Source organism: Candoia aspera, chromosome 1, assembly GCF_035149785.1.
Source record: "Candoia aspera isolate rCanAsp1 chromosome 1, rCanAsp1.hap2, whole genome shotgun sequence".
Taxonomy (NCBI): domain Eukaryota; kingdom Metazoa; phylum Chordata; class Lepidosauria; order Squamata; family Boidae; genus Candoia; species Candoia aspera.
Genome location: NC_086153.1, coordinates 193,062,286 through 193,089,224, shown reverse-complemented (window position 1 = coordinate 193,089,224; position 26,939 = coordinate 193,062,286). Strand labels below are relative to the sequence as shown.

General features: G+C 47.5%; 1 protein-coding gene across 2 annotated transcripts; it reads left to right on the top strand.

Moving 5' to 3' along the window:
* Nucleotides 1-976: 976 nt before the first annotated feature.
* On the top strand, nucleotides 977-26,939 carry LOC134507506 (plasma membrane ascorbate-dependent reductase CYBRD1). 2 transcript variants are annotated; one of them, XM_063318190.1, is made up of 4 exons: nucleotides 977-1,367; nucleotides 21,982-22,190; nucleotides 25,173-25,331; nucleotides 25,425-26,939. In XM_063318190.1, the coding sequence occupies exons 1-3, from the start codon at nucleotides 1,181-1,183 to the stop codon at nucleotides 25,329-25,331; spliced, it is 555 nt and encodes a 184-aa protein (XP_063174260.1). In that variant the 5' UTR covers nucleotides 977-1,180; the 3' UTR covers nucleotides 25,425-26,939. The 2 variants fall into 2 exon arrangements, with proteins under 2 accessions (XP_063174260.1, XP_063174261.1); XM_063318191.1 differs by having other exon boundaries at nucleotides 25,173-25,345; nucleotides 25,440-26,939.

Below are 26,939 nucleotides of genomic sequence, written 5' to 3'. Positions count from 1 at the left end.
AAGGAAGAGTGAACAGATTGAGAGGAAGTAGAAGACTGAGGAAATAATGGCTGGAATTGATGAGGTACAAAGAAAAGAAGTGCCAAGATGAAAAGATAAAAAGACAATGTACAAAGTGGTACAAAGTGTACAAAGAGAAGGAAGCAAGGATAGAAAAACATCAAGAAGTATAGCAAACTGTGTTGGTGTAAACCAAAAGTTCCTTCTCCTTTTCTTATTGCATGCTTTTCATTCCTAGGCTTACTGTTTACTCTTTTTCTGTGCTCTGAATAGTAACAGTAATGCTCACCCCAAAAGGGATAGTATGGTATGTATGTATGTATGTATGTAGCAAACAGTGCCCAGTTTGGGCCCTAATTCTATACCGAAGACTTACCAGGTGTGGAGTGCTTCTGGCTACATGCTAGAAGAATGCCAGGACAGAAATATCACCACAGGGATGGCTGACAAGCCTGTGTCAGAAGCAGGCAGACGGCACAGGGAAAAGAGCATTACCTAACCAGTGGGGCCCGTAAAGTTCATCCAGTGCAAAGAGTTATGATAGCTCCGGTCCTGACCTAGTTCTCCTATTGCCGAAGAGAGGATAAAAACAAATGTAAATACAACCTTTTTGCACTGACAGCCCTACGCCTCTCACTCTGCCTTGAGAAAGCATAGGATATGGTGAAATCCAGTCAGCGGGAATCGAGGGTTCCCTAGGGGGAGGAGATCGGTGGGTCTTTGAAGCTGAAGTCCAACGGCACCACAAGGAAGAATCCTTCACTTCTCCGCCGTTGGGCTTGACCCTCAATGGCCAAGCAAGGTTCGAGCTACCGCGCAGGCAGCCTCCGAAAAAACGCCTGAAGGGCCTAATGATTCTTAAGCAAGACCATCCAGGAGCGCGGAGTTTGCGTGCAGCCCATTTCGAGGCGGGGCGGAGGACAATGGCGCCGAAAGGAGCAGCAAAGAACGAAAAAGCGGCGTTCCGTCTCTGAACTTCCTTTCCGGCCTCCTCGCAATTCTCCAGTCCAGTCTGAGTGGGAGGAATCCGTCTGCTTTCTCTCACATCCCCTTCTTTCCCTCCAGGGGACGAAAGAGGAGGAGGAGGCCACGCCACGACGAGAACTCCGGCTCCCGGCTACGCCCCAGTCCCGAGTTTGTTTGGATCCCCTGCAGTTACGTCCTGGTGTGGACGAGGAAGATGGAGGGCTACAAGCTCTTTCTAGCGCTCCTCGGGTCCGCGCTGTTGCTTGGCTTCCTCTCCGTCGTCTTCGCCCTGGTCTGGGTCCTCCACTACCGCGAAGGACTCGCCTGGGATGGGGACTCGGCGGAGTTCAATTGGCACCCAGTCCTCATCATCACGGGCTTCGTGTTCGTCCAAGGGATCGGTGCGTAAGCGGGGCAGGGGAGGCCGTGGAGCAGCCAAGCGATGGGGGCTGGGGGGCGGGGAGGGAGAGGAGGGTCGCGAGAGGAAGCTGCGGGCTTTTCCCCGCAAACGCGACAGCACACACAGGTGGCTGGGTGTAGGTAGCTTCCAGCGCATGAAGGTTCGCTAGCTCCCATGGAAGCTGGCTTCTAGTAGACCGACAGGCGTAGCTGTCAGCTTTCCCGCCGCCCAGGGACCCGTCCCAGGTTGGCAACGCAGTTTCAAAAGGCAGTTCTGTTGCAAGCCAGCGGGAGCTCGGCGCGGCTGACGAGGGCTGCGACGGCAAGCTTAGGATCGCAACTTCTGGATAAGCAGCATTCTCGTCCCTGGCCGTGGAGCTGGAACGCCCCAGGATGGTGGAACCCCCAGAAAGCTCCTGGAGTTCTCCTGCCTCCGCAGACTTGTCATTCCTTCCCCCTTTCCTTGGTTCTGAGGCAGGCTGCCTGCTCGACCCGGGAACTGTGCCTTTCGGAGCCGTTTAGCTAAAAACCAAGCCTCGGTCTGTTGTGCCCAACTTCCTTCTAGGCAAATTTACTCAAGAGATGTTGCAGAACTGCTAGCCGGTCTGTTGGGACCCTCCTTTTCTCCTCCTCAGCTTGGGCCCCCTTCTGTTTACCCATATAATTGACTGTTCTCATCCAGAGGAAGGGGGGGGGATTAAGGCTTCCTATTTTTCCCCCTCAGTGATTGCGTTTTTAATGGAGTGTCTTTGGAACCATTAATTCTCTGTGGGGACTGTTTTACTGACACCTTACCTTTATTAAAAACGCAGACGTCACAACTCAAGGTTTCTTTGGATTGTTGAAATCTTAGTTCAGGTTGTAAATAAGGGCAGGGAGAGAGAAGATTGCTAAAAGTGTGACTAATCTGGATGATGCAAAAGAAATAGCACAGTCTTGTTTACTGAAAAGCTCCATTGTGTTCAGTAGTGATTATTCCTATGTCAGTTTCTACAGGATTGTCATCTGAAAACTATAAATTAGATATCCATAGTAACCTCTTGTGTACTGACCATCTCAATTTTAGTTCATGGAAGCTTACAGTAATTTTATTTCCTTGAAGATGATGCAGGAGTCAGCCCTGTTGAATACTTTATAACTAATATCATAGTCTTGTACTGTTGAAAAAAACTAGTTTTTGTGTAATTTAAAATAGATTTAATAATGGGGGAAAACAAAGCTAGAGACTAAGTATTTGATAAAGTGGGATTAATGGTGAAAGAAAGAACTCTTTATAGTAGAAAATCTCTAGTAGAAAAGAACTAAAAATTAATACACGTATAGGAGATCAGCTTTGGGCTTGTAAATTAACTGTACACGCTGGGAGTTATGAGTTAAATCATCAGAGTCTAGAGAACAAAAATGAGAGATTTGAGAAGTAAAAGCAAGATGGAAGAAAAGCCATTTGCTTAATTTTAACAAATACATTTCACTTCATGGAGGGATTAGTGTGCAAATTTACCATTCACCTGTTAGAAGGTGTGACTGCTAAATCTTTTAAAGTATGTAATATGCCAGGTGTTGGGAACTTGTGCCTTGCCCATTGGCACCTGGTCGTGCTTACAGCCAGATCTGACTCAATTCTTTCTCCTGATTGGACATGCTGTGCAATGCCCCCCCCCCCCAGTATTGTATTTATTTACAAGAACGCCTTTGGAACTCAGACATTCTTAGAAAAGAAATATGGTATGTGGCAGCTTTGTATGAATTTGTGCTCACTTATCCAGGAACAAAACAAATACAAAGTGAGGTAACAGAGTTCATTTTCAGGATAAAGGGGAACAAAGAAATCCCACAACAATTTGCTTTCTGGTAAATAAGGGTGTTGTCAGTGGCTATGCCACCATGGCAGCTATTTAAGAAAGTGCTCTTCATTGTAGCCACCAGCCATGTCTCATCCCCCATTGCCTGATCCTATTATTTATATTTATATTTATATTTATATTTATATTTATATTTATATTTATTCATTGAGGTTAGAATGGCACTTTTAAGCAGACTGGCTTGCAATAGTTAACATTCTTAAGGGTTTTTTTTTCCTATTCGGCTGGATTTTATTTTGGCTTCCCCACTGTTACATAAACAATAACTATATCCTGTGTATTTCTCTTACGTTATTATTTTACCTGTGCGTTATACATGCCAGTAAAAAAGTTTGGGTAGAAAAAGTTGCAAAGTATTACAAATCTATGGTGGTGTAAATAATTTGGCATTATAAAAGTGGGTTTTATCCTTTGTTTCTGAAGGGGGATTATTGTGATATTGAGCTTTTTTTTTCTTTTTTTCTTGGTTTCTATTTATTTTTATACACTGCCCAGATCTTTGGGGACTGGGGAATATTATAAATACTGTTAAATAACCAAATAAATACACTATAATTTTATATAGGAATTGATTCTTTGAGGATAGACAGAAGTAGATTAAATTTATAGCACTATCATACTAAGAGAGCCAGTTAGGTGTAGTGGTTAAGGCACCAGACTAGAAACCCGGAGACAGTGAGTTCTAGTCCCGCCTTAGACACAAAGCCAGCTGGGTGACCTTAGGCCAGTCACTCTTTCTCAGCCCTAGGAAGTAGGCAATGGCAAACACTTCTGAAAAACCTTGCCAAGAAAACTGCAGAGACTTGTCCAGGCAGTCTCCAAGAATTGCACATGATTGAACAGAATAAAAAAAAAGTGCTATGCAGTAGATTAAATATATAGCTCTGAGATACTAAATGTAGTACCATACATATTTAGTAGAAACTGTTTGCACAGGTTAACAAAAAGAAAAGTGCACAGCATGGTGGTGAAGAGAAAAAGACTCCTGAGCTGGAAAAAAAAAACAGAAGAGAATGGAACAATGGCTGAGTAGTAAGTTTTTTTGTAACAGTTTATTTTCAGTTCAGCCAAGGTACTACTATTTAGGAAAACTTGTGATTCCAGTTTTTATTAGTGTCAGCCTGCCTTATGACAGTCCCACTACATCTTCATGAGATCATAAAGGATGGTGTACATGTTCACACATTATGAATATTGGAGGACACATGGGGCAGATTTACACGATGTATTCTATGGACAAAAAATCATGTGGGGACTACATACCAGAGTCAAAAGAAGTCAGCTGTAACAGGAATAATTTTTTTTATGAATACATGATTGTAACTAAATAAAGCTAAAAGACCTTGAATAGCAACAAGCTTTCAGAAGAATGGAAAAAGGTTGCACACTTTTTTCACCCTAAAAAGGTTCACTATTTTTATTTTAGTATCTTTAAGGCTACTCCTATTACTAGGCTTCTTTACATCCAGTAGTGCTGGATAAAAGTCATATGGCTGACTGCAAGAAAGCATTTCATAGCAAAATACAAACTGTTTTAAATCCACATTTTTCCTATCAGCCTCTTAAAGATTTGAATGTGCTTTTTTCATCTTGTTAAAAGCTATAAAACTGTAGTGTATGTGCAGTTAACTTGAATGGTCTCAAATGTCAATATTACACTTCTTACAGGCATAGAGGAATGGATCTAGGGTCATGTTCCAGGACATTCCATTTGGGAACAGAGATTTCTTTATGACTTATATAGCAAAAGTCCTTGGCACAGGCAATATATATGTTAGAAAATATATAAAGATATGGCTCTTAGAAAGCATGCATTTGTCCAGATGGAGCACTTTGCTGCTTTCTTTTTATTAGCAAGCAGCTTATCATAATGTTAGTGTCTGCCTATTCATATATTGTAACCATGTTAGTATCTGCCTATTCATTTATTGTAACCAAAACATTATGCACTGCTGCTTAATTCTCTTCAATTTTTTACTGGCCTAATTGGAAGAAAAATAAAATAATGCACTCTGATCTTTCTGTGACATACCAGCTCCGTGAAATACACGTTTCATTACAATCTAAGTCTTAGTGGAAGAATGCTAAAGTAACTCACCAGGATCCATTCTGCAGCTTCCTCCTAGAACCCCACCCCCAATGGGTAGACCCAGTTTTATTCCCTTTTTTGTATATTTTGCATGTTGTCTTAAGGAACTCATTTGCAGAAGCTTAGACCATTTATTTCTCCCTTGAATTCCCCTAAGATTCTTCTGGTCCTGCCCACCTCTAAAGTGTAGCCATTGACTTGCTGTGCATAGTCTAGCGAGACTATCGTGCAGACAGAAAGTGCATATTACTGTCCTAACAGTGAGACACACGCTGAGACGAGGAGTAGTTCTCTAATGTTTATTACTGCTACATAAACAGAATCCTCTTCAGCAAAGGATCGTTACCTTGTCGTGGTGCTGGAGCTTGAGCACCTCAATGATGCCATGAGCTAAACCGTGAAGGGCCACCCAAGACGGGAAGGTCATGACAGAGAGGTCAGACTAAATGCGATCCCTGGAGAAGGTAATGGCAACCCACCCCAGTATTCTTCCCGTGAAAACTAAATGGATCAGTACAACCAGAGATATGTCGGTATACCATCGGAAGATGAGATCCCCAGGTCGGAAGATGGTCAAAATGCTACTGGGGAGGAACAGAGGATGAGCTCAACTAGCCCCAGACGTGATGACGCAGCTAGCTCAAAGCCGAAAGGATGGCTAGCGGCCAACGGTGCTGGTGGTGAACGGCGAATCCGATGTTCTAAGGATCAACACACCATTGGAACCTGGAATGCAAGATCTATGAGCCAGGGCAAATTGGATGTGGTTATTGGTGAGATGTCAAGATTAAAGATAGACATTCTGGGCGTCAGTGAACTGAAATGGACTGGAATGGGCCACTTCACATCAAATGACCACCAGATCTACTACAGTGGACAAGAGGACCACAGAAGAAATGGAGTAGCCTTCATAATTAATAGTCAAGTGGCTAAAGCAGTGCTTGGATACAATCCAAAAAACGACAATGATCTCAATTCGAATTCAGGGCAAGCCATCTAACATCACAGTGATCCAAATATACGCCCCAACCACAGATGCTGAAGAAGCTGAAGTAGAGCAGTTCTATGAGGATCTGCAGCACCTACTGGACAACACGCCTAAAAGAGATGTTATTTTCATCACAGGAGACTGGAATGCTAAGGTGGGCAGTCAAATGACACCTGGAATTACAGGTAAGTATGGCCTGGGAGAACAAAATGAAGCAGGACATAGGCTGATAGAATTTTGCCAAGACAATTCACTCTGCATAACAAACACTCTCTTCCAACAACCTAAGAGACGGCTTTATACATGGACTTCACCAGATGGACAACACCGAAATCAGATTGATTACATCCTTTGCAGCCAAAGGTGGCGGACATCTGTACAGTTGGTAAAAACAAGGCCTGGAGCTGACTGTAGTTCAGATCACGAACTTCTTCTTGCACAATTTAGGATCAGACTAAAGAGATTAGGGAAGACCCACAGATCAACTAGATATGAGCTCACTAATATTCCTAAGGAATATGCAGTGGAGGTGAAGAATAGATTTAAGGGACTGGGCTTAGTAGATAGGGTCCCGGAAGAACTCTGGACAGAAGTTCGCAAGATTGTTCAGGAGGCAGCAACAAAATACGTCCAAAGAAAGAGAAAACCAAGAAGGCAAAATGGCTGTCTGCTGAGACACTAGAAGTAGCCCAAGAAAGAAGGAAAGCAAAAGGCAACAGTGATAGGGGGAGATATGCCCAATTAAATGCAAAATTCCAGAGGTTAGCCAGAAGAGATAAGGAATTATTTTTAAACAAGCAATGCGTGGAAGTGGAAGAAGACAATAGAATAGGAAGGACAAGAGACCTCTTCCAGAAAATTAAAAACATTGGAGGTAAATTCCAGGCAAAAATGGGTATGATCAAAAACAAAGATGGCAAGGACCTAACAGAAGAAGAAGAGATCAAGAAAAGGTGGCAAGAATATACAGAAGACCTGTATAGGAAGGATAACAATATTGGGGATAGCTGTCATGCGCTGCCTACCTCTGAATAATGCTCAGACACTGGTTCGGTGGAACAGGCTCTGGTTTATTCACAGCGCAGGTACAGCGTCGGGAAAAAAGCTGAGAGTGACAGGAGCGCGCCGGTGCGGGGTTTAAATACCCCGCGCCGGTCAGCGCCCCCTCGCGGTCACGTCACCCCCCTTTGTCCAATACGTTGCCCTGCCGGTGGGTGAGGGGTTGCGAGGCCCCGCTGGCGTTCCGGGATCGCCCATCATCGGGTTTTCTATTCATCCGGTGATTGCTGTCAGCTGGGCGATCTCCGTTGTATTAGCGCTGATGGCTTGGGTGTGCTCCGTGATCCGTTTAGCTATTGTTTATTGGCCGTTAGTTGTTGTGAGTTGATGGCTACTTATCTTGAGCCCCTTCTCCTGTTTCCTTGCTATTGTCATGTGTGCCATTGCGCTGATGACTTCAGCTCAACGGCACTCATGACATACTGCCCCCTGTCCGAATAGTGCTCCCCCCCCGGTTTTCTGGGTTTTTTTTCTTTTTCTCGGTGGAGCTGTCAAACGGCACTTTTTTTTTTTTTTTTGAAATTCCCGCCGGAGTAGTTGTCGCCCCTCCCTTTGCTCCTCCCTCTACCACGTGCCTTCCCAGGGTGTGTCCTTAGTGCGCATGCCCGGGTCACGCCCTGGCGTGCGCATGCTCCAGCCACACCCTGTTTGTTTGGCTCAGTTCGGCGAGGAGAGAGGCGTGGCTGGTCGGGTGCTTATCAGCTCCAGGTAGGGCCCTTCTTTTTTATTTAAAGTGCGTCGCCTTTGTTATTTGTGCTCCTGGGCGTTGCCCCCAGGTTGCCCTGTTGACTTGCTTGCCACTCCCCCGTGGGCCGGGGGCGGGGGGAGGGTGCTGGCGAACGCCTGTCACTGCCTCGTGGGCCCAGGGCGGGGGGAGTGAGTCCCAGGGGGGGGAGGTCCACCCAAGTCGCGGGCTTGGGGGGGCCCTTTCCCTTGGGGCACGGTAGGCGGGGGGCCCGCGGGGGGGGGTTTTGCAGGGGACGGCTTGCTAACCTTGGTTTTGGCTTGTCAGGGTATGCCCGGTGAAATGCCCGGGTCAGGTCAGGCGCGTTAACGTTGTGCGCCGCCACCCATTCCGGGTGGGGGAAGTGTTTCCACCTGACCAAATAGTGTAGAGTTCCTCGTTGCTTGCGGGAGTCGAGTATGTCCCTTATCTCAAAGTGATGTTGCCCGTCGATCATCACTGGTGAGGGCTGTGGCGTGCTTGGGTGCCATCGAGAGGTGGTTGCCGGTTTCAGGAGGCTGGTGTGGAACACCGGGTGGAGTCTCCGTAGGTTGTGTGGCAGGTCCAAGCGTATTGCTACCGGGTTCACTATTTGCGTGACTCGGAACGGCCCGATGTACTTAGGCCCCAGTTTTTTCGAGGGTTGGGGTGACTTTAGGAATTTGGTGGATAGGTAGACCATATCCCCCGCCTGGAACATCGGTTGTTGGCGCCGGTGCTTGTCGGCCTGCTCTTTGTAGGCTGCCTGCGCATCCTTCAGCGCCGCCGTGATTATTGGCCAGGATTCCGCGATCTTCCGTCCCCAGTCGCTAGCGTCCACCTGGGGTTCCGGGGGTTGAGGTAGCTCCGGTATGGGGACGAAGTCGCGCCCCGAGACTACCTCGAACGGAGTTTTCCCCGTGCTCGTGTGGACGGCGTTGTTGTATGCGACTTCGGCGAACGGGAGCAGTTCAGCCCAGTCGTCTTGGTGATAGTTGGTATATGAGCGTATGAATTGCTCTAAGGTGGCATTGAGGACCTCTGTGGCTCCGTCCGTCTGGGGGTGCCAGGCAGTGGATAGGGCCTGTTGGGTCCCCGTCAGCTTTAGGAAGGCCCGCCAGAATTTGGAGGTGAACTGTGTACCCCTGTCGGTCACCACACGTGCGGGACATCCGTGTAGCCTGTACACGTGGATGAGGAAGAGTTTGGCTAGTTGTTGTGCGGACGGGACCGACGTGCAGGGGATGAAGTGGGCCTGCTTTGAGAAGTAATCCTTCACCACCCAAATGGCCGTTTTCTTCTGGCTGGGTGGGAGGTCTACTATAAAATCCATAGAGATTTCCTCCCATGGGCGGGAGGGTTCTGCCACCCGTTGTAGTAGCCCCGCGGGTTTGCCTGGTGCCCGTTTGGCCCTAGCGCACGTTGGGCAGGACGCTACGTATGCTTTCACGTCTCGCCTGAGCGCGGGCCACCAGAATTGACGCCGTGTTAGGTGTAGGGTCTTGAGGAACCCAAAGTGTCCCGCTTGCTTGGCGTCGTGTGACCTATGCAAGATCGCTTGGCGTTGCGAGTCCGGGACATAGATTCTGCCTTCCCCCCATGCCAGGTCCTGTGCCATCGTTACCTTGTCGGGGTTTGCCAGGAACCAGGGGTCGGTTTTGAGGGCGGCGGCGATGTCCGTGCGTATTCCCCCTGGTAGTTGCGGTTGGCTTCGTCTGGTCGCAGGTTGTCCCGCCGTTGGTTGCGCCGGAGAGTCGCGCTGTCTCCGGGCGCCGCTTCGGGTGGTCACGGCCATCCCCAGTTGCGAGGCGGATAGGACCGTCCCAATGGTGTCTGGGGCGGGCTCTTCGTCTTGGGGCAGTCGGGAGAGGGCGTCGGCCAGGAAGTTCTTTTTGCCCGGCATGAACTTCAGCTGGAAATTAAAGCGGCTGAAGAATTGGGCCCATCGGACCTGTTTTGGGCTAAGGCGTCTGGGCGTTCGTAGGGCCTCGAGGTTCCGGTGGTCGGTCCAGACCTCGAATGGTTGGGTGGCTCCCTCGAGTAGGTGTCGCCATGTTTCTAGCGCCGATTTTACTGCGAAGTCTTCTTTCTCCCAGACGTGCCATCGCCTTTCTGTCTCGGAGAACTTCCTTGACAGGTAGGCGCATGGTTTCAGGAGTCCCGTGGGGTCCTTTTGGAGTAGGATGGCCCCCAGGGAGAAGTATGAGGCGTCAGCTTGGACCACGAACGGCCGTTCTGGGTCCGGGTGCGCGAGGATTGGCTCCGTGGTGAACAGCGCTTTCAGCTTGTTGAATGCGGTCTGGCACGCGGGAGTCCAATTCAACACTGTGCCCGGGTGCTTGGCGCGTCGGGTGTCCCCCACCCCTTTGGTTTTGAGGAGGTCCGTTAGGGGGAGGGCTATCTCTGCGAACCCCCGGGCGAATGACCTGTAAAAATTCGCGAAGCCGAGGAAGCTCTGGAGTTGGCGCCTGTTGCGGGGGCGCTCCCAGTTTAGCACCGCCTCGACTTTTGCGGGGTCCATTTCTATGCCGTCCCCGGAGATTCGGTATCCCAGGTAGATTAGGCGCGCTTTGTGAAACTCGCACTTTGTAGGCTTGGCATAGAGCTGCGCCCTTCTGAGCTTGTCGAGGACTTGCCTGACTAGGGTCACATGTTCCTCGTGCGTTTTTGTGTAAATAAGGACGTCGTCGATGTAGACCAGGACCCCTTTGAACAGGTGTTCATGCAGTACCTCATTGATGAGCTGCATGAACACCCCAGGGGCCCCCGCGAGTCCGAACGGCAGCACTTTGTACTGGAAGGCGCCTAGGGGGCAGTTGAACGCAGTCTTCCATTCGTCCCCCTCCCTGATTCGGATGCGATAGTACGCCTCGCGAAGGTCCAATTTGGAAAAGACTTTGCCCGTGGACAGGTGGGCGAGCATGTCCTTCACCAGGGGTAAGGGTTATTTGTTGGACAGGGAAGCCGCGTTTAGGCCCCGGTAGTCGGTGCAGAGCCGTAGGGTGCCGTCTTTCTTCTCCCGGAATAAGACGGGGGCTCCGACCGGTGAGCATGCTGGCTCTATGAATCCCCTGTCTAGGTTTTTATCGATGAACTCCCGGAGGGTTGCCATCTCCTTCGGGGTCATCGAGTAGATCTTTGGTCTAGGTAAGGGGACGTCGGGCAGTAGGTCGATCCGGCAATCCGTCTTGCGGTGGGGGGGTAGTTGGTCAGCTTCCGCCTCTCCGAAGACCTCGGAGAAGTCGGCGTATTGTTCCGGTAGGTCTGCTATGGTAGCGGCGTTGTCCTGTGTAGTCGCCTCCGCTCGTCCCACAGTGGGGTTGGTTCTGCCCTCTGGACCTGGTGCCTGATACTCGCCGTCGCCGAATGTGAAGGTGCGGGTCTCCCAGTTGATGCGCGGGTTGTTTGTCGCGAGCCATGGCATCCCCAGGACTGCAATGGGCCGTCCGATGGGAGTGACGACGAACGATGTGCGTTCGGTGTGAGTGCCCATTTGCAGGGTGACCGGCTCGGTTTGCAGCGTAGCTGGTTTCCCTCCCGCTGTAGAGCCGTCCAGCTGGTGGAATGCCAACGGCGTGGGGTGGGGGAAGCAGCGGAGGTCGAGTTTGGCGACTAGGTCGGGGTGGATGAGGTTTTTTGAGCACCCCGAGTCCACTAGTGCCGCGGCCGTGGTGGCTCCGTTGCCGGCAGAGAGTTTAATTGCCGCCATTATTACGGGGCTTTCGTCGTTCCGTCGAGGTGGTCCGCGCTGCTGTCCCACCGCCTGCCTTGCAACGCGTTTCAGGGCAGGCGGGGAGCTTTTCCCGCCGGCTGGTCGGGGTCTACGTTGTCCTCTTCCCCCCAGTAGGCGTCCCAGCCTTCCTCTGGTGTCACTGTGGCCACGGTCATTCGGCGGTGAGGGGGCGGCCCCGGGTTGGGTGGTTTGGGGCTAATTTTCGAGGTGGGTTTAGGCGCACTGGTTGGCGGTCGGTTGGCGAAGCAATCCACCGTCTTGTGCCCTAGTTTGCCACACTTCCCGCAGGGCTCCCGATTGAATTTCTTTTTTGGGTATATGGGGCCGGCCGTCCCCACGTGTGGTGCGGGTACCTTTTTGCAGGCATAGTTTGTGTCTTCCGTGGTTGTCATGAGGAAGGTGCGGTGCGCGTGTTCGGCTTTCCCCGCGAGGTGGATCCACCCGTGTAGCGTTTCTGGATCGTCGCGGTAGAGGGCCCATTGGAGAACGTCGCGGTTGAGCCCCCTTTTGAACATTTCCAGCAGGGTGGTCTCGGACCAGTCGCTGACCTTCCCCGCGAGGGCTTTGAACTCCAGGGCGTAGTCTGGGACAGTGCGTGTGCCCTGTTTAAGTCTTTGGAGTGCGCTTTTCGCCCTCACTTTGGCTAGGGGGTCTTCGAAGTAGTTTTTCATCTCATTGATGAAGGCGGGGAAGTTGGCGAGGGCGGGGGAGCTGGACTCGTACAGTTGGACGTACCAGTCCGCCGCCCTGTCTTGTAATTTGATCGCCACGGCGGCAATCTTGTCGGCTTCGGAGTCGTAGGAGTGTCCGTGCCTCCCCATGAACTCCCTGGCGTTCGTTATAAAGAACGACAGTTTCGTGGGGTTCCCATCAAAGAAGATGGGGAAGTCCTTTGGGGCCCGGGCGTTTTGCGCGGCCCTTCCTCTCGCTTCCCGGCCTGTGGTGTCGTCCGCCTGGGCCGTCTGCTGGCCTTCAGCTGGCCCGTGGGGGTTCGGTGCTTCGCTCGGGGTGTGGGCCTGTGCGGGGACGTCGTTGGGTGGCGCGGGGGGCATAAGCGACTGGAGCATGGTCCGGAGTTCCGTCAGTTGGGCCCGCATGGCCGCGAGTTCGGCTCGTGCCTCCTCGTCCACGGTCCGCGCCGCCGCTGGGGCCGGTTCCGTCGGTGTGTCGGCGGGGGTGGGTTGCCGGCGGGGTTCATCCTCCCTCTGCCGTTGGTCCGCTTCCTCCGCCGTCTGCTGGGTGTCTCCATCGTCCTCCGTGCTGACCGCCGTTGAGCTGTCGCTCCACGCCCGTTGCCGGGGTGCGATGTGGGGCGCGGGGTCCTCCGCTGGTTTCGGAAGGTATGTTGCTCCCTCCCGCGGTCGGGTTGCCTCTGTCGCCATCTCCCCTTGGGGTTGGAGCTGAGGCTTGGGTCGGGTCGGGTGGGCGTCCATGGCTCCGGGAGTCTGCGGTGCCTCTGGCCTCGGTCGGTCCTCCTCTGTTTCTTGCCGTGCGGCTCGCCCTCCTTGTCCGCGTCGCTCCGGCTTCATCTTTCTGGTCTTCTCACCGTCTATTCCTCCCGCGGCTCATTGTCGTCCGGTGGGGCTCGGCGAGGCTGAGTTTATGACTCTCAGCTTTATGTCATGCGCTGCCTACCTCTGAATAATGCTCAGACACTGGTTCAGTGGAACAGGCTCTGGTTTATTCACAGCGCAGGTACAGCGTCGGGAAAAAAGCTGAGAGTGACAGGAGCACGCCGGTGCGGGGTTTAAATACCCCGCGCCGGTCAGCGCCCCCTCACTCGCGGTCACGTCACCCCCCTTTGTCCAATACGTTGCCCTGCCGGTGGGTGAGGGGTTGCGAGGCCCCGCTGGCGTTCCGGGATCGCCCATCATCGGGTTTTCTATTCATCCGGTGATTGCTGTCAGCTGGGCGATCTCCGTTGTATTAGCGCTGATGGCTTGGGTGTGCTCCGTGATCCGTTTAGCTATTGTTTATTGGCCGTTAGTCGTTGTGAGTTGATGGCTACTTATCTTGAGCCCCTTCTCCTGTTTCCTTGCTATTGTCATGTGTGCCATTGCGCTGATGACTTCAGCTCAACGGCACTCATGACAATAGCTTTGACGGTGTGGTCAGTGAGCTAGAGCCAGACATCCTGAAGAGTGAGGTTGAGTGGGCCTTAAGAAGCATTGCTAATCACAAGGCAGCAGGAGACGATGGCATCCCAGCTGAATTGTTCAAAATCTTGCAAGATGATGCTGTCAAGGTAATGCATGCTATATGCCAGCAAATTTGGAAAACACAAGAATGGCCATCAGACTGGAAAAAATCAACTTATATCCCCATACCAAAAAAGGGAAACACTAAAGAATGTTCAAACTATCGAACAGTGGCACTCATTTCACATGCCAGTAAGGTAATGCTCAAGATTCTGCAAGGTAGACTTCAGCAGTTCATGGAGCGAGAATTGCCAGATGTACAAGCTGGGTTTAGAAAAGGCAGAGGAACTAGAGACCAAATTGCCAATATCCGCTGGATAATGGAAAAAGCCAGGGAGTTTCAGAAAAACATATATTTCTGTTTTATTGACTATTCTAAAGCCTTTGACTGTGTGGACCATAACAAATTGTGGCAAGTTCTTAGTGGTATGGGGATACCAAGTCATCTTGTCTGCCTCCTGAGGAATCTGTATAACGACCAAGTAGCAACAGTAAGAACAGACCATGGAACAACGGACTGGTTTAAGATTGGGAAAGGAGTACGGCAGGGCTGTATACTCTCACCCTACCTATTCAACTTGTATGCAGAACACATCATGCGACAAGCTGGGCTTGAGGAATCCAAGGCTGGAGTTAAAATCGCTGGAAGAAACATTAACAATCTCAGATATTCAGATGGCTGAAAGCGAAGAGGAACCGAGGAGCCTTATGATGAAGGTGAAAGAAGAAAGTGCAAAAGCTGGCTTGCAGCTAAACCTCAAAAAAACCAAGATTATGGCAACCAGCTTAATTGATAACTGGCAAATAGAGGGAGAAAATGTAGAGGCAGTGAAAGACTTTGTATTCCTAGGTGCAAAGATTACTGCAGATGCTGACTGCAGTCAGGAAATCAGAAGACGCTTAATCCTTGGGAGAAGAGCAATGACAAATCTCGATAAAATAGTTAAGAGCAGAGAAATCACACTGACAACAAAGGTCCGCATAGTTAAAGCAATGGTGTTCCCCGTAATAACATATGGCTGCGAGAGCTGGACCATAAGGAAGGCTGAGCGAAGGAAGATCGATGCTTTTGAACTGTGGTGTTGGAGGAAAATTCTGAGAGTGCCTTGGACTGCAAGAAGATCAAACCAGTCCATCCTCCAGGAAATAAAGCCAGACTGCTCACTTGAGGGAATGATATGAAAGGCAAAACTGAAATACTTTGGCCACATAATGAGAAGACAGGACACCCTGGAGAAGATGCTGATGCTAGGGAGAGTGGAAGGCAAAAGGAAGAGGGGCCGACCCAGGGCAAGATGGATGGATGATATTCTAGAGGTGACGGACTCGTCCCTGGGGGAGCTGGGGGTGTTGACGACCGACAGGAAGCTCTGGCGTGGGCTGGTCCATGAAGTCACGAAGAGTCGGAAGCGACTAAACGAATAAACAACAACAACAAAACAGAATCCTAACAAACTGAATAAGCGTGGGAAAAACCCAGACATATAAACCCCAAAGGCTAAGGCGGGCCTGATCTGTGTCTCTTTGAATGGCTGCTTAATTCCTCAGTACTACGCATGCACTTTACAGCCTGGATGGGAGCCCCCTGCTCGCCATCCTTACTCATGACAATTACTGCTGTTTTAAGGTCATTCCCAGCTATATGGACCAGCTTTTAAAAAAGCAGAGTTCCTTGTATTTTTATGAAAGATTGATACACGGTCTGATTTCCAATGTGCACATAGCTGACTTCACCCAAACAGTTTAGTAAATTGTCACAACCAGAGATTCTGGCTTGCCATTCCCAAACAATTCAGGATTTGTAAACCACCCCAGATTATATGAATCAAGAGCCAACTTTAGTGGTTGAGTCTGGTTTAGAAGAAGCACAATAAGCCAGGAATTTCCATTCAAAAAACAGATAAAGTTGTTTTGTTCAGTGTAATGGTTGCCTACTCCAATATACTCAGTCTCACAAGCCCGAGCTTTAAGATAACTGATTTATTAAAGGAATAGTGTGCAGATACAGACAAAGCTGAGAATAAACCAAAAGCGCGCGAAATACAAATCAAATACTGTTGCTTCAGTCCAACTCCACCCTGTGCCTCATCCACCCCATCCCAGATGTCAACCACCGTCATACATCGGCCTGGGAAAGTAACCTTGAAGACAGTCACCAACCCAAACATGCATTCCAGAGATTACAGCCTCGCAGGGCTGGAAATTTCCAACAGGCAACCACGGATTAGAAGAGTGACATGTGAAACGTTACGATGTATACAGAACATTGAAACGCAGAACATGACATACTGCCCCCCTAAAAAAAAACGTTAAGGAGCAGGTTTGGAGGGATAGGCAGCATGAAATTTAGCGACGAGGTTCGGGGAACGCACATCAGGAGCGGCAACCCACTCAGGGTGTGGGAAATGCTTCCATCGGATGAGATATTGTAAAGTAGAGCGTTTGCGACGAGAATCAAGGATGTCCTTAACCTCGAAGTGTTGCTGAGCGTCAATCATAATGGGTGGAGGGGGTGCTTGTTGAGGATGCCAGCGATCCGACAGGATGAGCGGTTTGAGTAAGCTGCAATGAAAAACAGGATGCAAACGTTTAAGATTATGTGGCAAATCCAATTTAAAAGTTACAGGATTGATTTGGGCAACAATAGGAAATGGACCAACGAACTTAGGGCCAAGCTTTTTGGAGTGTTGTGGGGATTTGATAAATTTTGTGGAAAGATAGACTTTATCTCCGACTTTAAATGCGGGTTGGGTGGAATGCTTCACATCGGCATGTTTTTTGTAAGAGGCTTGTGAATGGTGTAATGCCTGTTGGATTTTCTGCCAAGAGTCGGCTAAGGTTTGAGCCCAGTCGGTGAGAGAGGAAGGGAGAGATTGTGGATGTGGGAGTTCCGGAATCGGGACGAAATCCCGGCCGAATACAGCTTTAAAAGGAACCTGGCCAGTACTTTGGTGGACAATGTTGTTATAGGCTACTTCAGCAAAGGGAAGAAGGTCGACCCAATTGTCTTGTTGATAATTTACAAAGGCACGGAGATATTGCTCCAGGGTAGAATTGACAGCTTCAGTAGATCCATCCGTTTCCGGATGCCACGCTGTAGGAAGGGCTTGTTTGGTGCCCACCAGTTTCAAAAAAGCCCGCCAAAACTGTGATGTAAATTGTGAACCTCTGTCACTCACCAAACGGGAGGGGCTCCCGTGTAGGCGGTACACGTGTATGAGAAACAGACGTGCCAGCTGCTGCGCGGTGGGAATGGACGCGCAGGGGATGAAGTGGGCTTGTTTGGAAAAGAAGTCTTTGACAACCCAAATCACGGTTTTACGTTGGCTGGGAGGTAAGTCCACTATAAAATCCAAAATAGAGATCTCCTGCCAAGGGTAGGTCGGGTTAGCCACTGGTTGTAGCAAGCCGTGTGGCTTTCCAACTTTGTGCTTAGTTGCCGTGCAAACAGGGCAGGCAGCTACATAGTCTTTAACGTCCCTGAGGAGCGCTGGCCACCAAAATTGACGTCGGATGAGATGGAGGGTCTTAAGGTAGCCAAAGTGCCCAGCTAGCTTATCATCGTGGCAGCGCAGGAGGATTATCTTTCGCAAAGCCTCAGGGACATAAAGGCGATCATTCCTCCATGCAAAATCCCCATGAAAAGTAACAGAGTCTAAGTTGGTCTGCAACCATGTATCAGATTTCAGGTGAAGAAGAAACTGTTGTTGCAAATCCGAGGAAATTGGCAACCGCCCCAGAGTGGGAGAGGGAGGAGTGGCTGGCTGCTGAGTCGGATGGGCGCGTGTTTGACTGCGCGTCACCGCTGCCAACCCCAATTGCTTTTCAGTCTACACCGTGCCCTGGACAGTTGGCGCAGGGCCAGAATCTTGGGGCCTGCGGGACAGAGCGTCGGCCAAAAAGTTTCTCTTCCCCGGAATAAACTTGAGAGAGAAATCAAAACGGCTGAAAAATTCGGCCCATCGGAGTTGCTTGGCGCTGAGTTTGCAACTGGTGGTTAAGGCTTCGAGATTTTTATGATCGGTCCAAACCTCGAAAGGGTGGGAAGCCCCCTCCAATAAGTGTCGCCAAGTGTCCAAGGCTGCTTTTACAGCAAAAGCCTCTTTTTCCCAAACATGCCATCGCCTCTCCATCTCAGTAAACTTGCGAGACAAATATGCACAGGGTTTCAAAGTGCCTGACTGGTCAGCTTGGAGCAAGAGGGCTCCAATAGAGAAGTCGGAGGCATCGACCTGCACCACAAATGGTTTAGTTGGGTCGGGATGCTTGAGGATGGGTTCAGTTGTGAACAGCTGTTTAAGCGCGTCAAAAGCCTGCTGGCAGGCTGGAGTCCATTTAAGGAGCGCGCCCGGATTCTTCGATCGCCGCGTGTCCCCCTGAGCTTTGGTTTTTAATAAGTCAGGGGGAGGGCGATTTCCGCAAAATTTTGGGCAAATGCCCGATAGAAATTGGTGAAGCCAAGGAAACTTTGTAATTGGCGTCGCGTGCGCGGGGGTTCCCAGGCGACAATGGCTTCCATTTTTGCTGGGTCCATTTCAATCCCCCCTTCTGAAATTCGGTAGCCCAGATAATCAATTTGGGACTGATGAAAAGCACATTTAGATAATTTAGCGTACAACTCAGCTTTTCGGAGTTTAGCAAGCACTTGACGCACCAGGTGAACATGTTCTGCCATGGTTTCAGTATAAATCAATACATCATCCAAATATACCAACACCCCCTTGAACAGGTGGTCATGCAAGACCTCATTGATAAGCTGCATAAATACCCCAGGTGCTCCCGACAACCCAAAAGGTAACACTTTGTATTGAAAAGCCCCCAGAGGACAGTTAAATGCTGTTTTCCACTTGTCCCCTTCCCTTATGCGAATGCAAAAATAGGCCTCCCTTAAATCCAGTTTTGAGAAAATCTTGCCTCTAGCCAGATGTGCTAACATGTCTTTGAGGAGGGGCAAAGGATATTTATTTAATATTGACACTGCATTGAGCCCCCGGAAATCTGTACATAGCCTCAAAGAACCATCTTTTTTAGGTCTAAATAGTACAGGTGCCCCCACCGGAGAGTTGGCTGGCTCAATAAAACCCCTGGCCAGATTCTTGTCAATGAACTCTCGCAATGTGGCCAACTCTTTTGGGGACATGGCATAGATTTTCGGGTTAGGCAACTTTACATTGGGTAACAATTCAATAGCACAATCAGTCTTTCAGTGAGGGGGCAGGCGATCTGCCTCCTTTTCGCCAAACACATCTGCGAAGTCCTGATATTGCGCAGGCAGTCCCTCTAGTGGTTCCAACGTTTGTACTGTGGTGGTGGCTGCCCGCCCCCCTTCATTGTCCTCCAACAAATCCTTTTCTGGTACCTTATAAAATCCATCAGCGAACGTCACAGTTCTATGCAGCCAGTTGATAGCCGGATTTTGCTTGACAAACCAGGGCATCCCCAGGATGACCAATGGGCCCCCCACCGGTGCTATTACAAAGGGTAATTTCTCCCAATGACTTCCCATTTGCAACGCCACCAGTCCCGTGGAGTGGGTTACTGGTTTCCCCCCGGCCATAGTCCCGTCCAGTTGGGTAAAAATCATTGGCCGCTTCAACGGGAACCTGGGGAGCTCTAATGCGGCTACCAGATCGGGGTGCATCAGAGATCTCGAGCAGCCCGAGTCCAGCATTGCCCACACTTCCACAGTTCGGGTACTGGAGCCTAATTTTACCTTGACCGTCAGGGTAGGAAAATTCCCACTCACCGAATCGTGGTCGCGCCCCTCTCTTTCCACCTGCCCTAGGGCGCCGTTCAGGGCAGGTGGCTGGCTTTTCCCGCCGGTTGTTTGAAGTCCAGCTGTTCCTCCTCTCCCCCGAATTGGTGATCGTCAGGGTCGTCCTCCGCGCAAGCAGCTCTCACCTTCCTTGGTACCGAAGGGGACTTGCCAGATGACTTTCCAGGTCGCTCCTCAGATCTCTTCCTTGGGCACGCCGCTGCACGATGTCCTTCTTTCCCACATCGCAAGCACTGTCCTTTCGCAAAACGGCGTTCCTTCTCCTCCTCCCAACTTTTCGACTTGGGGCGGCTTGGGAATCCCGGGGTACGGACACTTTTACTGAACTTTCCTTGTTTCAATTCTTTATTATGTGCGAACGTCTCTAGGGCGTCTTCAGCATTACCGGCCAGCTGAATCCACCCGTATAATGTTTTCGGATTGTCCCGTCCTAAAGCCCATCAGAGGACCTCCGTCTCCAGTCCCTGTTTGAACATTTCCACTAGGGTCGACTGGGACCAGTCCTCCACCTTTCCAGCCAGGGCTTTAAAGTCCAAAGCGTAGTCCGCGACGGAGAGGGATCCCTGAGAAAGTTTCCTCAACGCCCGCTTCGCCCGTTCCTGAGCCAAGGGGTCTTCGAAGTGTTGTTTTAATGCCCACAGGAACTCAAACTCCTCTAGTTCTGTGGCTTTGGCTTGGCATAATTGCACATACCAATCTGCTGCCCTCCCCCTTTAGCTTATTGGCGATGGCATTAATTTTGCCCGGCTTGGAGCGAAAGCTTCGGCCCCAGTCAGCCATATAATTTCTAGCGTTGGTAAGGAAGAAGGACAGCTTGGTAGGGTCGCCATCGAACTTTACCGTGAAAGGCGGAGGGGCTCTTGCCGACTCTCTCGGCTCAGCTGGTTCCACAAAGGCCAACGAACGCCTGGCTGCTGCCTGTGACCCTTCCCTGGTCACTCCTGACTCTCTGCCCCTCGCTTGCCGGAAAACCCTAGTCCTACTTCTCCCCCTCAGCGGGGATGGGGACCTCCCGGATTGGGCCGTCGAGGTGGAATTTCCTCCGGACCCTCCTGCCAGGATTCCGACCCTCTGGAGTGGTCCTTTAACAGGGCAACAATGTCCATTTTTTCCTCCAACGCCCTCATGCGTGCAGGGGTGACCGGGGCTTCCAATGGACCCGTAGTCACTACCACCGTCGGCGACAGCGGGATCTCCGGTTCCCAGGACGCTTGGGGTGATTCGACCTCGGAGTCTCCCTCCTCCCCGGTTCGATAGTCATCCCCTGTAGCGCCGCTCACTTCAGACGGTAAACCCCGCTCTTCCATCAGGGCACCCCTCTGAGCTCGGGAGCTCGGGACCACAAGCGCTCTTGTGGTGTCTGGTTCTTCTTCGCCCTCCTCGCACTCTTGCAGTTCGGGTTCTGACATCGCTAGCGTCCCTCTTCACCAAATACTTGGATGGGGCTAGCGGAAAGGTTAAAGATGATTCTCAGCTTTATGTAATGGTTGCCTACTCCAATATACTCAGTCTCACAAGCCCGAGCTTTAAGATAACTGATTTATTAAAGGAATAGTGTGCAGATACAGACAAAGCTGAGAATAAACCAAAAGCGCGCGAAATACAAATCAAATACTGTTGCTTCAGTCCAACTCCACCCCGTGCCTCATCGTAGCAACCACCCCATCCCAGATGTTGACCACCGTCATACATCGGCCTGGGAAAGTAACCTTGAAGACAGTCACCAACCCAAACATGCATTCCAGAGATTACAGCCTCGCAGGGCTGGAAATTTCCAACAGGCAACCACGGATTAGAAGAGTGACATGTGAAACATTACGATGTATACAGAACATTGAAACGCAGAACATGACATTCAGTATATCAAATCAGGTCATCTATCTAATCTAGTATGAATCCCAGCCAGTCTCCAAAATCTCAGGTAGAGATCTTTATCATTCTCCTCTGAGATACGACTTTTTACTTCTGTACCTAGATAATTTTAAAAAGTGTCTTAAAAGGTCAGAGTCAATATTTTAACTTCCAATTAATCTGAATTTTTTCCCTCAGAAAAGGGATAAGCAGTAAAATGAGAAAATGTGACCAATTTTGTGTATGCAAATTCTCAAAAGCTGTTGTATATCATTAGAATAATGCAACAACAGTTTTAATGTTTGCAGTAAGGTTAGTTTTGTTTTAACCTTCAAAATTCTTATTTCCCAATTCTAGCAATTATTGTGTACAGGTTACCATGGACCTGGAAATGCAGCAAAGTTTTGATGAAATTAATCCATGCAGGATTACATACTGTTGCTCTGACACTTGCAATTATTTCTCTGGTGGCTGTTTTTGATTTCCATAATGCTGCGAAGATTCCTAACATGTACAGTCTGCACAGCTGGATTGGATTGACTGCTGTTATTCTTTATGCTCTACAGGTTAGATGTCATTTATAAACTGTACTTAAAAACAGAATAAGATTATTTTAACTTTACTAACAATGTGTTTTCATGGTTGAATGGGCTGTGTATAAATTATTTTTAACTAGGGATTTTGTATTTTGCAGTTCTCAGACATAAACCTTACAGCTTGATAAGCTAACCCTTGTGTTCATTGTAAACAAAAGAACTTAAGAAGATACATTATCTTTAAGCAAATTGGCATTCTGTTACAGGAGCTAAAAATATTTAAACATTTTGCATGACAAAAAAAGCCCTGTAGGTTACCAATTTCTTGCAGATTAGAAAATAACAATGAAATGTTAAGGCAGTTGTTAAGTCTTTAAAAGATGTGGGAAGAGTCAAATTATTTGACAAATAACTAAGCCAGCATAGTAAGGGGAAATGCTATTCTTTTGAGAGGTAGATTTAAAAACACAGTACTGTACACATTGTTTTGTGGATTTAGTAGTATCTGAAAGCAGTCATTCTACGTTGGATGTATTGGACAATTTGTTTAATAAGGAATTTTTTTTATTCTCCGGCTTTTATTTATTGATTTACTTTAGGAAAATGCTGCCCTTTTTTTATTCAGAAACCTCTTTCACTTTACTGGAGTTTTTTTCGTATAATTTTTACACAGAGCATCCTAGAAGTGTGTTCAGGTTTGCTTGTTTTTAATGGCAGTGAAGGAAATAGCTGTATAACATTTAATGTAAAAATCTACAGCTAGGTTGGGGAAGCTGTTGCCCTCCAGATGTTCCTAGAATTACATTTCTCAACAGCTCCATGGTAATGGTGATGGGTGCTAGGAGTTTAGTTCGACAGAATCTGGAGATCCACAACATCCTTGCTTCTTCTCTAAATCCACTTAAAGATGAGGATAGAAGACTACAGACTGAGGTTCCAAAAGGATGGTTGTGGTCCTGAGCATCTTGCCACAACAAGTAACGAATTGCTTATTATAGTACAAAGTACAGATTCTTAAAAGGTGGCAGTAGAGTTGTCACTGGTACCCACTCCAAGATTCAGGAGTTGGCCTTGAAATGGACAAGGCATGAACAAATTCGTGCCAGTATTCTTAGGGGGTTTCTGTTCTGATTCTGTTGCTCATACAATACAAGATCCTGCCAGCCCAGCATCATAAAATAAACTTGTTATCCACATAGGGAATGAATTTTTTTTTCTATACTGCTTGCTGGAGGGCTTCTATGAGATGACACCCATTGCAAATATGAAAATGTAATCCTTTATCCACCCATAGCAAGGTTCTGTGGTCATGTTCCTGATTTCTTAGGGTCAATCTCCTCTCCAGTCTGAAAATTCACATTAGAAATAGGCCAAAAAAGATTGTGGCTAAAAATGGCCATGCTCCCTGGCTAGAGTGACAATTTAAGTTGGTTAAAATTAGTGGGAAAAGCTATTAAAAAATAGAATTTAACTACTATTAGTTTAATACCAGTTAAACATCATATTAAGTTAAGTAATAATGTGTGTTCAAAAACAGCACAGCCTGTTAGTCTACAAAAATAATCATTTTATTCTAAATCTTGATTTTTTTTTCCAGGTCTGTTATTGAATATCCAGGGATATTGTGTTTTCTTTATTCTAAATAAAATATCCCTTGATAGTCAATAACAGACCTGAAAATAATAACAGCAATAATAATAATAATAATAATAATTGCTGTGAGTTGCCCATAGTTCAAGTTGGGCAGCATCTAAGTCAAATTAAAGAATGTACTTATTTATTTAAATTTGTTGTAAGTGCCCACTCCAGTAGACTCTGGGTGGCTTACAAAATGCAAAAACAGTAAAAACAATTAAAAACATGCAACAACATGGGCAGCCCAGACCAAAACAATCCTAACAATAACAAACCGCACCAGGGGCCTCACAGATACATTACCCCCAGGCCTGAGTCCAAAGCCAGGCCTTGACAGCTTTTCAGAACTCCAGGAGATGATTTCCAGTTGTATTTTATTCAACTTAGATGCTGCCTGATTTATTATAAATCATTTGGGAATATGTCACTCCTACTCAGATCTGTTCCTTTGCCCTTCCAACTGTTTGTTTCCTTCTGTAACTCAAATATTTTCCTATATGCCTATCTGTTGTGTTGCTTGATCTTTTGCCTTCACTTTTGTCACAGTCTCTCCTTCTGTCTGTATCTGTATCTGTATCTGAATGTGTGAATTCTACAGTTAAAATTTTGCATCAGCTGGCAATAAACTTCCAGGCCCAGTTCGAAGTGTAATTCTTGATCCTTCAAGCTTTAACCTGCTGGGACCATTTATTTGAAAATCCACCAAAGAATTCTTTCCCTTGACTTATACATCCTTATACATCCTTCTCAAGTACTTACTGTTAAAACTGTATTAGACTGATGAACATAAGAGACAGGCTTTCTTGGCAGTGGATCTAAAAATGTAGAACTGTTTTCCTATTGACTTTTCACTTGCCTCTCATCTCTGCACTTAGGCAAGCTTTAACAAACTACCTCTTCAGTGCTGCCTTTAACTGAGGTAAAAATGACGTCTTACTTGTGGATGCATCCCTCTGCACCTTCTGGGTTTCCTGTTCTGCCAGACTTTAAATATATGGGTTTGGTGTTTTTTTTTCAAGAAAAATGAGAAGCTAGCATGGTTGGGTGATTGCTTGTTTGAAAGTGTACAACTTGCATTGAGGGGAAGAGAAGCTAAGTGTGATGGAACAGCCTGGGGAGCTTGAGGGGATGGTAGGGAACAACCATTTCATGGATGGCTACTTTTCTTGTGACAGGTATCAACTATTTTGTATGAGTGATAAAAACATACTCTTTAGTTTTGGAATATATGTATGCCATGGGCCCAAAAGATTTCAGCAGGTAATTTAGGCATCTAATTTGGCTCTGCTTCATAAAGCATGTTTGTTTGTTTGTTTGTTTGTTTGTTTTTGAAATAAAGTTTACCATTACTTTAACTAAATATTTTCTGTCTATCAGCTTGTTCTAGGCTTTACGGTCTTCCTACTTCCATTTGCTTCCACTTCTCTTCGGGCAACTGTTATGCCAATACATGTTTATTCAGGTCTTCTCATCTTTGGAACAGTGATTGCCACAGCCCTAATGGGAATTACAGAAAAACTTATTTTTAGTGTGTAAGTATTTGTTTCCATGTTACTAGTTTTTTTAACAGTAGTTAGTACTTTAGCATTGTTAATTGTTGCCTTAACTTTAACTTGTTTTTCCCTGAAGGAAGCCTTCCTATAGGAGTTCCCCAGAAGAAGCTATTTTTGTCAATGTTCTCGGTGTCCTGATTTTCGCCTATGGTGCTGTAGTGTTGTGGATGGCTACAAGGCCCCATTGGAAGCGCCCACTTGAACAGGCTTTCCAAACCCATCAACAAATTGGAGAAAGACTCAGTGATGATGACTGTCATAGTCCAGATTTGGAGTTCAACAGTGATGCAGCTGCTAGGAAACGAAATCCCAAATTTGATGAAGCTGGACAGAGATCAACTATGTAAAGAAAGTATATCACAGTACTTTGCAATGCAAAAAACTTACTCTCTCTATTCTCCCCCAGCTCTTCAACACACTATATATTGCTTTCTTCATATTGTTAGGATTTTTCTGAATAATTGACATGAGTAGTAAAGACTTTAATTTTAGGAGAACCTATGTTTATTGCTTCACGGTTCCTATGCAGTTATGATACTAAAGTAACTTGTGCTGTATTCCTCGATAAATTCGATAAAAATCTAAAAATATCACCATTACAGCTTCATGAAACAATTTTTAATCGATACTTGATTGGCGGAAGGATCTTTAGAAGTACAAGATTAAACAATTAGATTTCAGATATTGGAAGAAAGTTATCAAGAAAGGGAGCACTCCATTGAATAAAATTGCTAAAACTCTGATACATTTTTAATGTTGTTCAGACCTGTTTCCATAGTACTGTGGAATTTCTGGCCATCTTGGGAAGCTGAGTGATTGATTCCACAATTGCTTCTCCTCTGCTCCAGATTCACAGCACTTTGTCATGAGTTGTAATGTCACTTTCCATTGGCATTGTAGGAGGAGAGCTATGTGTTCTACAGTTGAAAATTATGATTATGGTGGCCAGGGAGGGGAGGAGGGGAAAGGCAAAGCAGGTGGTTGTATGGATAGAAGTTAAATGATTAGCCTGTCTAGCTTCTTTCTTCACATAGGTGCCAGCTTCTCATACAAACACATGTTCTGATATCACAGCAATCTCAGACATCGCTGCTATAGGGCAATCAGTATTGATTTTCACCAACCACGTATAAATGAATATTGTCTATATACAATATCTCCATTATTTGGATTAAATATTCTCTTAGAGTGATTATAGTTTGATCAGATTATAAGAGAATGTCATGTAAAATAGACCTAACTAAACTGAAACTGTGTTACTCTAAACTCTTATTCTCAGAGAGTGCCTTTTAAGCATATGTACATTCAAGAGTGTTGCAGGAAAACAACGGAAACTATTTTTGTCGTGGATAATAGATGGCCAGCATTGTATAAGTTTGGCAAAGAACAAGACCTACTCTCTGATCTCATTTTCCCTAATGTTTACTAATGGAAGCCATTGGATTAAACTTTAGTTCTTCTGAATTGATCAGAATTGCCACAAATTTCAATAAGCTGCTTATTTGGAGGAGGAGGAGGATGTCCCTTGTCCTTTCCTTCCCTTTCTGCTTAGGTTCCAACATGTTTTTGGCTTTCCTAACAAACATTTGAT